General features: G+C 37.0%; 1 protein-coding gene across 1 annotated transcript in view; it reads left to right on the top strand.

Moving 5' to 3' along the window:
• The window catches only part of LOC107757338 (collagen alpha-1(XI) chain-like), a 58,124-nt gene that overhangs the window by 16,462 nt on the left and 27,980 nt on the right, over positions 1–13,682 (top strand). Inside the window, exons 2-6 of the mRNA XM_016574780.1 lie at positions 1,877–2,044; positions 2,169–2,382; positions 2,806–2,968; positions 10,059–10,181; positions 12,510–12,977. Coding sequence (XP_016430266.1) covers positions 1,877–2,044; positions 2,169–2,382; positions 2,806–2,968; positions 10,059–10,181; positions 12,510–12,977 — 1,136 coding nt within the window. The remainder of the gene's footprint in view (positions 1–1,876; positions 2,045–2,168; positions 2,383–2,805; positions 2,969–10,058; positions 10,182–12,509; positions 12,978–13,682) is intronic.

Raw genomic sequence — 13,682 nt, 5'->3', positions numbered from 1 at the left:
GCGAATGAAACTGTGACCACAAACACCATTAACTTAAGTGAATTATATGGTAATAATCAGCAATATGCGTTCACACAAATAACTTTATTTTTTGAATGTTTCAATATGTGTTGACACAAATGACTTATTTGAATTTTTCATTGACACAACATTGCACTAGAGACGTTATTGCTTGATGAGATACCTCGGCCAGCCGGCGCAAGATGTCTTCCATGCTGCACTAGAGACAGTGTGAGAGAGCTGGATCTGTAAGGTAATGAGAGACAACACACACACGTTAGGACAGAATCTAACCTAAATTCTCACTTGCCCGCATTCTCCACCAGTTGTGGCGGGAGAAAGGAGGCTCAGACTCAACGTGTGGTGAAATATCCCCGAAGGGGCATTTATTGAGTGACAATAATGAAAGTGGTGAAGGTGCTCCAAAGATCAGAGAGGCAGATCATCCGCCGTGAAGAGTGTAGAAGTGCAGGTGCAGGAACTAGTGATGTTAGGTTCTTGAACGAATCATTCTTTTGAGCCGGTTCTCAGGAAGTAACCGGTCGAGCCGGTTCACAAATCGAACTGAATCGAACTTTAGTTCCGGGTTGATGACGCAGGACGCACAGCCGAAGTAGCACGTCCAACTCAAAAAGAACAGATTGAGCCGGTTCAACCAACTGTCGAAGTTTGCCGAGGATTACCGAGGACTCAACAAGAACCGAATGAGCCGTGGCGAAGTTTGCAGAGGATTACCGAAGATTCTGATGAGTGAGTTGACGATACTGTGCAAGCCTGACGATTCCAGTACTCGCGTACTGGAAAATATGCTTATTATTATTATTATGTTATTAATTTACATTTTATTAAAACCTGCAAAAACCTTTCTGTCGAGTGATGTAAATCAATTTTACTATAGTTTATTGTGCATGCATATTATATTTAAAGGTCCCATATTGTCAAAACTGAAATTTCCTGGCTTTTTTCATGATAACTGAGGTCTAGGTGTCGAGTGATGTAAATAAATTTTACAATAGTTTATTGTGCATGCATATTATATTTAAAGTTGCTTAAGCGAATTCAAGGAGTTTATGAGACTGGTTTATTCATTATTTATACTGTAGACATGTAGAACATATCCGTGTTTTTGCATCAATGTCTGTAATGTATGCTGTAGGTGTGAAACTTTTAGGAATCTTATCCTGCTCCTGTTCACAGACTCCGCCTCCTGGCAATTGGATCCTCTCCCTCTCCATGACAACGCTAATGAGTGCTTGGGTAGCTCGCCACAATATGTAAAAACATAACATACAGATTTCAGTAATAATGACATTAAAGTACATTTTTTGCTTGTCAGTACATTCTGCAGTACATTTTAACCATAATTCTGTGACAACAGGTAATTATGAAATTACATGTAAAGATGTACTTAAGATGTACTTAAGTCTTACTTAAGTGGTTAAAAAAGCTAATTGCATTTAATATATTTTATAATATGTTTTATATATATTTTTAATATATAATTTGAACTATAATACATTTTCATTTATTTGCAATTAACATGCAGTTAAGTGCTTGAAAACATTACATTCAGTTCATACTTATGTATATTCTTTTAAAGTATTTTTTTTACTTAAGTATTTTGTTATTTCTGTAATAAATAATTATTCCAAACTTCTTTTGTTGGATTTTTCAGCATGGAACATCAAGTTAGCAGATGCCAACTTTTTATGAAATTACCATCCTGCACTATTAATACCCCACCTCTTTTAACCACCTACAACTAAAATAATAAGTCATCTTTTTAAAAGTAAACTAAAGTGTACTCACCAAAAAAGTAATCTGTTTATAGCAGCCTACAAATGAAACTCAGTTTTTTTCTCTCTTTTGTGTACAGCTAATCTGATCAATGTATTACGGGTACTGGAGCTGTCTGAAGACATGGAGGGAGTGTCAGTGGAGGCCGGCCTGTGCATCGAAAGAAAGGACACATCAGAAACAGACATGGCTTACAGGATAGACAAAAAGATTCAACTCAGTGCCCCAACTAAACAATTCTTTCCAGGTAAGGACTCTTTGAAACATACTTTCACAACCCTACAAGCATTTGAGGCCATGGGGTTTTCTGAAGTGCAAATTCTACAGGCATTGTGTTATATATGAACGATGCTTTGCTGTTTTCTTCATAGATTCTGCTTTCCCTGAGAACTTCTCTCTGATGACCACTGTCAAGGCTAAGAAAAACTCTCAATTCTTCCTGGTGTCTTTGTATGATGAGCAGGGAGTCCAACAGCTGGGGCTGGAGATGGGCCGATCGCCTGTATTCCTCTATGAAGACCACCAAGGCCAGCCAGCTCCAGATCTCTACCCCATTTTTAAGAAAATCAATCTGGCTGATGGGAAGTGAGTGTTTTTTTATGCATTCCTAGTAGCTCTGAAGTGCCCTTAAGTTTTCTTTACTTGGAACCGATGAGATTTGCTGTTCACAACCCATTTTACTTCTATAAATAATAATAATTCATAAATACATTATTATGAGTAGACGTATTCCAACATGTATAATTGTTGGAGGATGAGAGCTATTTTAAAGTGTGGCTCTTGCAGAATAAAAATAATTTTTTCAACTAGACTCCTGATCTGGCTATGGTACCATAGCATCACAGTTTCCATTTATAGAATGCTCTTTCACATTTAAGCACCCCTAATCCACCTCTAATAGCCATGCTCCTGGAACAACAGTAAGTATCACTTTTACCCCTGGGTTAGTACTGTGATAAAGCTCTGCTGTTGTTGACACTGATTAACCCAGCTGTCATCTCTTCTCAGATGGCATCGGATAGCCTACAGCGTGGAGGGCAAGTCTGTTACACTGTACCTGGACTGTAAGAAGGTGCAGACGCTGGAATTGATGCGTGGAGACAGCCCTGTGGTCAGCACGGATGGAGTCGTTGTTTTTGGGACGCGGTTGCTAGATGAGGAAGTATTTGAGGTACGAAACATCAGACATCTCATACAAGGACATGTTTTACCCAAATAGTCCAATTAGGGCAGGTTAAGAATGAATGAATGAATGATGCATTTATATAGCGCTTTATTGTGTATTGTTGTACACCCAAAGCGCTTTACAATCATGGGGGGGGGGTCTCTCCTCAACCACCACCAGTGTGCAGCATCCACTTGGATGATGCGACGGCAGCCACAGGACAACGGCGGCCAGTGCGCTCACCGCACACCAACTACAGGTGGAGAGGAGAGAGAGTCATAGAGCCAATCAAGTGGTTGGGGATTATTAGGAGGCCATAATTGACAAAGGCCAGGGGGGCAATTTGGCCAGGAAACTGGGGTTACAGAATATAGATTGGAATAAAACAGCCTTTAAAGATATTAAAGGTATTGTACTTGAAATCTATAAGTGAAAATAGATGAAGTGTAATAGAATAGACACATAAATGTGTATTTTGGATGTTTTCCTTCCACTATTCTGAATGAGGACATGTTATGTGAGCAAAATAGGCAAAAATCTCAAAATTGACCAGTGCATGGTGTTTGCCTGTAGTGTCTTGTCTTAAAGGGGTCCTATTATGCTCTTTTACAATGTCTTGAATTTGTTTTGGGGGTGTACTAGAACATGCTCTCATGCTTGGTGGTTCGAAAAACGCATTATTTTTTACATAATTTACATTATTATAATACCTTTCTCCCCAGCCTGGCACAAACGGCTCGATTAGTTCCGGGTTTGATGAAGGCCCGCCTTCCAAAAAACGAAATGTGATGTGATTGGTTAGCTGTCCCAGTGCGTTGTGATTGGCGAACAGCTTAGATGGTGTTTCAGTACTGCCGCGCCCCTTGCCAAAGCAGCAAGTTCCGGCTGCTCCGGTTTAGTTAAGGATGGCGTCAATATTGCGAATAAACGAGCCGTTCGCTGTAGTTCTTGAAAAGGGATTTTTTAAAAACGAAATATCTCCCATTGGAGTGGACTTTGAGATTTGTAAGTTTGAAGATCTTTTTATGCCCAAACATACACACTGCACACTGACTAAAATTCAAAAAGTGAAAAAGCATAATAGGACCCCTTTAAACATAGTCCAAAATGTCCCAAATTCACATCATTTATGTACTTCCAAGTGACAGTCCTTTCAACAAATCTCACTAAGAAATGTCTGGGTCATTTTAACCATTAAAATGAATCACCCAATCAGAACAATAATGCTTCTGTAGATTTTACTTCTGTAATATTTGTCATTCTTATTCTAAACGATAATTCACATTACATTCTTATTAATGTAATATGGCAATTCTGAATTAAATACATAATATAATGATGTATGTAATATGTATTTATTTGTGGGGTAAAATATGACCCAGATATGTTCTGGATAGGCTTTGTTAGCCTAATAGGCTTTCTTGTGCTTAATAACACACTCTCTTTGCTGCAATTTCATATTTCCTCAACCCACTTCTCTTCAGCTTCTTTATAAATGCTGCAGTATATGCTCATCATACTCCCCTTAACTCTCAAACAAACAGCAAACAAGATATTTCTCCTGAGAGGTGACAGGGAATCTCAGATCCGCATAATTTGCATTCATATAAAATTTATATATATTTATGCCTCTGATTTGCTTTAATGGAATAAACTGGTGGTCTATTTGTTTTATGTTTAATTGAACAGTTTGAAATAGAGTGGATCAGAGGCAGTTGTCTGGGCTGCTGAAGTTGGGGTCTTGTCTCCACAGAGAGAAATAAATGGGTGCTGTTCAGGCTTGTTTCCACTTCTAGAGAATACCTGGAAGTACCACCCTGCTCACCTGTGAATTAGTGCTGTCTGAATGAGCACACAATCACTTTGTTTTTTTTTGTTTTTTTTTTAAAGATGAGCTTTTACTCTTTGTACTTAGTCCATTTTTGGGGCTATTTCAGATATTTAATTTAATGCATTAAAAACTTTGGTTGAAGAGTGTGTATTTCCAAAGCCTTTTAATGAGAATGTTCATTGAGTTTCATTGCTGTTTTTTTTTTTCCAAGCATCAACACACCTTAAAAGGATAGTCTGGATTTTGTTATGTATTACTCACCCCCACGCCAGTCCAAACTAGTATGACATTCTTTACATCATACACAAAAGACGAATTTTTGAATATCATGGCCATTTTTTTTTCAATATAATGAAAGTGACAAAATGACAAAACAAAACACACCATGTAAATGAAATTTAAGTCGTTATTTAATGAAGATCATGAAAGAGCTAACAATGTCAGATTCTTCCAAAACTAATAAAATTTTGGTCGATCCTGTTCTCAAAACTTGAATGATTCGTTCGTGAATCTGATCCTGTTCAATCATTGACTCAATCAAGTTGAAGTGGTTAACAGCTAGTGGTTAACAGTGGAAGATAAACAGTGTGTATGGACCTAAATGTAAGTCTGTTTTACGCCCAAAGCTATCAGTTCAGATGATAGGAGCAGTCATATGAACTGTTTTTATACAATTTGTATTGTTTATATTTTTATGGGGCTTCTGTGTCATTATTAAATGGAAAAATTACTAGCACATCAGTAAGTCATACAAGTTTGGAAAGACATAAGGGTAAGAAAATGATGACAAAAATTTACATTTTTGGGAGAACTGCGCTGCCTTTTTGTAAGATCTCCATTATCATCACTGCAAAGAGCCAAAGAGCATCTTTTCAAAATTGTGGCGTTTTCTTGAGCTCCATCATTTGATAAATGTTGGGTATTTGGTTTCATTGTGCTGTGTGTTTGTGTTCATATCTGCCTATATATCACTCTCTTAATGTTTATATAACATTCAGATGAATAAGTTGATAAGTTTGAACATTGAACTCCATGACTAATCTCTTGTTTCTTGTGGTTGATGGTTCTGGCTAGATGTAGATTAGAGTTGAAGTCGCATCACTGCTCTTGGCTATATCCTAATGCTTATGTGTGCTGGACTTCTAGCATTCTGGGAATGCTATTGTCAGTCTAATGGACATTTAAGGGTCCTCTATCTGCTTCCACCACAAAAAACAGATGTTTCGTTAGGTCCAATGTAGCACGCGCCACATGTCCTCCAGCCGCCCACTGCAGTAACTTTTCCCAAACTCCACCCATCCAATACCACTGTTTGCCTTTAGCTGTTTTGGCTGAAACAGTACCCAGAGAAACACAATACCCATCCCATTCCATTCCATACGTCCCAAAATCCTGCCCAAATCAATGTCCCATTGTTAACAAATCCTGGTAATAGCAAGAAGCTATCTGAAGAGCTTCCTTCACTATGGTTGTGTCTAAAACTTGAAAAATTCTGTATTTTCAGACAAAGAGTCATCATGGCACGTCCCAGTCCAACATTTGCGTGACATCCTGTCTACTAAGATGTCTCCATCTGGTCGATTTTTAATCGCAGCATAGATGCTTCATTCACTATTTGTAATATCCCACAATCCTGTGTGTGTGGTTTGGTGGTTAGTTAATAAAAAAATAACATCTTAAAGCAGAATTAATAATTTGAGATTTTTATCAATTTAATTTTCATTTGTTTCATTTTTTCCAACCTGATGATTCAGTTCCTACCAGGAAAAAATATTTTAGTCATTGAATATTCACTTTAATGACTAAAAATGTTCACAAGCTAACCAGACATGACATAATGATGACTTGGAAGGTGGCCTGAAGACAGTTTCCTTAAATAAATGTGTCAAGTCATTGACTGTCTTGGCAGCAAAGCCTTTAGTTTCAGTCACTTTTGCAGCAAAACATCTCTATTTGAGCAATGATTAAGAGTCCGCACCAACTCTTGTGCTTTAAAAAAAGAAGAAAGAAATCTCATTCTTCTTCGTTGTGCTTTTCAGAACAACCGTGATGATGAATGATGACTAATTCTCCTCATTTTTCTTTCTCTCGGGGTCCACTCCCCATTCATTCTAATCCTTCCAATAGAGCTGCATCTGTGTCATGGGGTCAGTGTGATCTGGGTGAGGCTTGTACTGGGGGATGTGTGAGTTCGACCCAATCTGAGGCCAGTTCCCAGGCCCTGGACTGAGGGGGAATCCAGAGGGCTTGTATTCCGGTCCAAATCTCTCAGCGTGGGAGAGCTGCTCGGGAGCCTGGGGACCATGGTCAGGGCTAATGCGTCTATTGCTTCCAGATTCTTACAAATCGCTAAAGAGCTGAGGAAGTCTTTCTGAACTAGAACACACACACAAAAACAAACAGCAGATTATCCACATCTTAAATTATTTCTAGGATTATTTCTGTTTCTGATTCTGCTTAGAAGATGCAGATAAGATCCATAATATCCAGTTCATGTATGGTCCACTGATCCTGTTTTAAAACTGTGTTAACTGGCTTGTTTAGTCCTTGAGTTGTCAAGCACGAGGCTCTAATTTCAGCCGACAGATAGATAGAAGAGAACACTTGTGGGATCAGTGGAGTGTAATTAGTTGGCTAGGTATACGGATTTATTTTCCTTTTAAGATCCAACATATGTCAGATTAATGTGAGAAATGCTGTGGTTTGGCTGTACTCTACTGCCGAATGAGTTTGTGTATATTACGCATAACAATAATAATAATACGCATAACCTTTACTCTATTTATTTTATGTAAGTGTGAACTCGTGAAATACATTTTATTGACAAATACGGTATCTGTTCATCCAAACAGATTTCAGAGTTCTATTTTATACCAAGTATCCTACAATACGCAAACTTTAATGTAATTCATTAAAAATAGAATATAGATGTTGTTTGCAACACATTTTATTTGATCAAAATACACTTTTGAAGCCACTTTTGAATGAAGAAAGATGCTTTTTGCAGCCAGATGGTCATTTTTATTTAAAGGAATTAGTGGATTAAGAGGATAAAGTGATTTAATATATTTTTTATTTATTTGATTTATAAAGAGATATAGAGAATAAATTAAAAAAAGAACAAAAATAGAGCTAGATTTTTTTTTTAAATATTGCATTTGAGCTATTTGCAAATAATATTTTTATTTTTAAATATGTGCATAATCACTCTTAATCTAATGCTTAACCCTTAAATGCATGAATGTTTTAAAAGCGACCCGGACCTATATATTCAGCACGGATGGATCTCTAACTGCTGCAATAGCAAAAAACTCTCTTGATATTTTAAGAACAATTACAGAAGAATAAAATAAAGCATATTTCGTTACCTTTTGAAACTTAAAAGGGTTCAATTTGAGCAGATGATTTTACCATCGCTGTTATCGTCAGAGTGCACTTGCACAGTACATTCAGCATCTGCCTCATATTCACGATCTCAGCCATATTCTCAAAATGATCGTTTTCAATTACTTCATATTCAATATTTTGATCACTGGCAGCTTATTCACCACATCCAGTATCAAATGACAGTGACATTTATATTTCATTGCATATAGTAATTGCTCTGCAGTAAAGCCATTCAAACCACTTCAATTTTTGCTGATGATATTCGTTTGTTTTATGTGTGCGGTAATTATGAGTGAAACATCACGTCATCATTGTCATCAGATATGTAAATATAGTTGGAAAAAAAGATGCATTGCACATATTGAGTCACGAATATCATCAGCATCTGCCTCATATTCACGAGCTCAACCATATTCTCAAAACTATCGCTTCATATTCAATATTTTGATCACTGGCAGCTTATTCACCACATCCAGTATCAAATGACAGTGACATTTATATTTCATTGCATATAGTAATTGCTCTGCAGTAAAGCCATTCAAACCACTTCAATTTTTGCTGATGATATTCGTTCGTTTTATGTGTGCGGTAATTATGTAATTATAACATCACGTCATCATTGTCATCAGATATGTAAATATAGTTGCGCATGAAAAAATACTTACACATTTACATAACTCGGGTATCTAGCGACCCTATACACTTTTTTTACAAAAAAATTAATCATAAAACCGGCATTCTTTTATATTTTACTATTTTTTTCTTGTTATATTGTTTATAATTAATAGATTGAGGAATACTAAGAAAGTTGATGTCTAACTTAAAAAAATGAAGGAGGGAGAGGGTAGAGAATGATGTCCCGGGTCGCTAAAGACCCGAGGTATGCATTTAAGGGTTAATATGTTGAAAATGGCTCCATTAATTTTTCTTGTCTGGTCACATTCAATTATGAATTACATGAATCACATGAATAATGTAGGATATTTTCCATTCAAAACAGCAAAATTTGACAAAAGTACATTACGGGGTATTTCTGTCATTCATTTCCATCTTAAAACAGTTGTCAAATATTATATTTTTAGCTGCTCAAGCATTGTGTTGGAATTCATGCTCGGCTGCTGTGAACAGTTAATCCCACCTTCTTTGATTTGACTGGCCATCTCAGTCATTTTGAAATTGCTGTGGCAGACCACACTCAATATGTAACGTTTTGTCATTCTAACAACAATGGTCAATTTGGCCATAATTCATTATTGGGAGGAGACATGCCCCCTTCAGTGTCTATTGTGGTTATAGCACCAACCCCTTGGTTAGGGCCTGATTTCAATCTTGAGGGCAGCATAGTCAGAGATGTGTAGTCATTTTTCACACGTGCTTCCTCTGTGCTGGGACTATCACTAAATTGCTGCCCATTACACTGCTGCTTTAATTTCTTAGTGGGCTGATGCTGGTGCCAGAGTTTTGTGACAGGGACTGCAGTCAAATACATAGTCTTTTGGCTTTAACTGCAGCCCTATAATAGCAATATAGGAGACAGAGCGAATTTATGAACAATTTATTGAACAGTTTATAGAAATCTAAAGTGTGTAAAATATATTTTTGAAGTGAAGATTGCTTTTCCAGTAGCATAAACGTTTATTTGCAGTGTGCTTCCAAAATGCCTAATGCTATATGCAAATAAAATTTGACAAGTTTTACCCCGATTTCATCAGTGTTACAAAAGTTGTTTTTCATCTTAATTTAATTTTCTGCTTTACATCAGCATGTTCTCCAGTTATGCAGTGTTAAACGGGGTTTTATTTCTCTTTGATCACAAGAATTACACCAGTGCAGTGAATATTACCGAATCAATGCATGTGTTGTATGTTTGTGTTCCAGGGTGAGATCCAGCAGCTCTTGCTCGTGGATGATCCTCAGGCTGCGGCTGACTACTGCCAAGATTACATTCCCGATTGTGACAGCCCGTTGCCCTACAGTACCCAGAGTCTGGCTCCTGAAGAGGTTAGTGATTTCTCTGTGAGTTTGGCTCCCCATGTAATCAAAAAAGCTTATTGTCTTATTTCCATCTGATTTATTTTACATCCATATGACATCCTGTTTTTCTGCCCAGATTTATTGGTCCATTCAGTTTGTCTTGTATTATTCTAGAGACTCCTCACATTTTAGCATTGAAGTATCATGTGCAAACAGAGAAAGAAACACTTGTTTTCCCAATGAACTTTGAGCAACTAGCCTCACAGTTTTCCAGAAAATTGCAGAACGTTATGAAGACATAATTTGTTCCAACTTGGCCAAAAATGTCTTCCTCTTTTTGGAAGAGCCCAGTCAAAACTTTCTTTGAGTGGTCGAGCTGCCTTGGCTTCTCAATTCCACATTTACATTTATCTGTTTGCACTTTTTACTGTTCTGGCATCTGGGCTCGGCTCCCAGAGCACTCATCCGAGCCAGCCAATAAACAGTACAGGCATGCATATGAATAAAATTGCTTGTCGCTTAGTGCAGAAGCACTAACACACCATCAGCTCTAGGAATCAACCAATCTATATTTTTAGTATAAACAATATTGTTTTTGGTTTAAACGTACAACTGTAGATGTGCATAAATTATTTCAATTATTAAATTTTCTGCTTTTTGATTCAAAAATAACAAAGAATTAATTAGACTGCAACAATAAAATATGCAAATATGAATATTTAAAGAATAATAATAATGATAACAACAACAACATAGGGGTCTTTAGCACACTGCTAACATTAAAAAACCTCATTGATGGACTTAAACAAATTAATACAAATACTGATTGGATTTATTCTGATTAAATAATGCAGTATACTATATGTATATTATATAAACAAATATATACAATTCTGTTCAAAAGTTTGGGATCAGTAAGATTTTTATTTTTAAAATGAAATTAATACTTTTATTCAGCAAGGATACATTAAATAGATTAAAAATAACAGTAAAGACATTTATAATGTTACAAAAGATTTCTATTTCAAATAAATGTTGTTCTTTTGAACTTTCTATTCATCTGAGAATCCTGAAAAAAAAAATCATGCATCATTAAAATATTGAGCAGCACAACTGTTTTCAACACTGATAACAATATGAAATGTTTCTTGAGCATGAAATCAGCATATTACAATGATTTCATGTGACACTGAAGACTGGAGTAAGGATGCTGAAATGTTAGCTTTGCCATCCCAGGAATAAATTATATTTTAAAATATATTCATTTATAAATTTCACATTATTACTGTTTTCACTGTATCTTTGATTAGAAGAGATTTCTTCCAAAATCATACTTAACCCAAACTTTTGAATAAGTGTATAAACACATACGGAGGAATTTATGGCTCTGGTGATTGGCTCAAAAATGTCTGTATTCTTTTTTTAACAAAGATGGTATTTTTTTAATTACATAATTAATTTTCTAATCACAGCTTAGGGGACAAGAAGCTTTCTTGCAAGAACACTTCTTTGTCTTTCAAATAAACAGAATGGCCCATATTTGTTTTCATAATGTGATATTTTTTATGTGGACATTTTGAACATGTTTTTTCGATTGTGATGATTTGTGTTTGTTGTGAACATGCACGTGCGGGTGAGTCAGCCCAGTGAGTCATCATGTCAGTGGGTTAGCATTTCTCTGCGGCCTTCTGGGAGGAAAGCTTAAGGTCATCGTGCATTCATTTCTCCTCACAGCTCCCACGCCCAGTTTTGTGCAAGTGTGCTGAATGTAAATGTCTGCCTATGTCTCTCTCCAAGTTGGCTCAAGGAAAAGTGTCTATCGGCAGCCGTTCAGAGGTAGAGCCAGCTGGCTTTCAGTTCCCACAACAGCTGAGAGAAGAGGGACTAATGGCGAGATTCATCAGCATTGCTCACATTACTGACCTATTACCAGAGCTCACACTGATCTCATTCTATCCTGCCCGACTTGGCATCTCAACACCTCACTTTGGTTCTCACATTAATCATATAATCTCCCCCCGACAGGCCTCATCAAGCCTATTCAGTCAGGGCCTCTCATAATAGCCTGTAAGCAGCTCAACTCTGACCCCTTGAATTGTGGGCTGATAATGTAGTGCATATCTGAATTGAGAACAAGTTCAACTTTGACCTAATTTGCAAAGAGAATAATGCATTGTCTAGCGGAATCAGTCAGCTACCTTCATTTTAGATTCAATTATGTAGAGATGTAGAGAGCCAGTCATATACATTTTAGAATGATTTTGAAGTTGTGTTGTCCTACTGTCTTGAAATTGTAAGCGTTTTAATTCTGTTCATCTATACCCGACCTCTGACCCCTTGCCCCATCTATAAAAGGCCAAACTCATCCATAACCTTGATGACATCATGCAGGGAGACGAACCTGTGGAACCAAAGAAACGCTCAAAAAAAGACACCAAAGGCAAAAAGAAGAAGAAAAAGAGAGATAAGAAAGGCAAAAAAGAATCCCGTAAGAAGAAAAAGGAAGCTGAAGCTCTTGAAGAAGGTTTCCTTGAGGTGTCCTCTAAGCTGCCGGAGTATTTGGCTCAAGAACCTCATCGAAGAACTTTACCAGCTGCAACAGAGCAGCCAAATCCACCTGTGACGGAGCAGCCCAAGTCAATAGTACAATCATCTCCAACAACAACGGTCGATCTGATGGACTCCATACCCGACATGCCCACTCATGAACCTGACACCTATCAGGGCGAACTCACCATAGCCACTACAAAGCCTGTGACAGATCATGAGGACCAGTCTGTGTTGGCAACTGCAGTTTCTGAGTCCCCAAATATGGAGGTGGAGGTAGAACTTAAAGTGCCAGTGTGGTTGCCCATACTTCCTCCTCCCTCCCCATCGTTCTCCTGACCAATCACTGACTCTCCCTCACACATTTTAACCACCAGTCATCCACTGTACTAACCAGCCTCTGCCATTCTAACCTCCCCAATAACAGCACCAAAACTCTTCTTCCAAGATGTTAGGCTCATAAAAGAACTACACTGTAGTCATAGTTTGTAGCTTTAGTGAGATGTGTTGATCAAAATGCATATGGATTATGGCTCATTGCAACAGTGACACTTTGATGTGTGTCACAAGTTGAATATGAGACATGATGCATATTTTATTCAGGTTTTAGCATAGAGTTACACTTTTATTTGTTGACTTGGCACACTTTATAGATTGAAACTGAAAGATGCACTCCAAGACAGAATGAAAAATAGGACTGCCCTTACCAAAAAGTAGTATACTTCAAGTTTATTTTATTAAGTATACTTAAGTAAAGTTCAAGTATATTTTTAAGTATACTTTATGTAGTAAGTATACAAATATCAGTGTACTAGTAGTATACTTGTAAGTGTACTATTTCAATACTCCTTGGGACTAAATTGGCCCACTTTCTAGTCTAAAAGTATACTTTTAGTATAACAGTAGTAAACTTTGAGTACACAACTAGTTTAAATCAAAATGTTTAGTTTGTACTGCAACTACACTAAAAGTGAACTTATA

The sequence above is a fragment of the Sinocyclocheilus rhinocerous genome, unplaced genomic scaffold (genome assembly GCF_001515625.1).
Source record: "Sinocyclocheilus rhinocerous isolate Xijiao unplaced genomic scaffold, SAMN03320098_v1.1 scaffold383, whole genome shotgun sequence".
NCBI classification, from domain to species: domain Eukaryota; kingdom Metazoa; phylum Chordata; class Actinopteri; order Cypriniformes; family Cyprinidae; genus Sinocyclocheilus; species Sinocyclocheilus rhinocerous.
The sequence above is the reverse complement of the archived record's forward strand: the minus strand, read 5'-3'. Positions and strand labels throughout refer to the sequence as shown.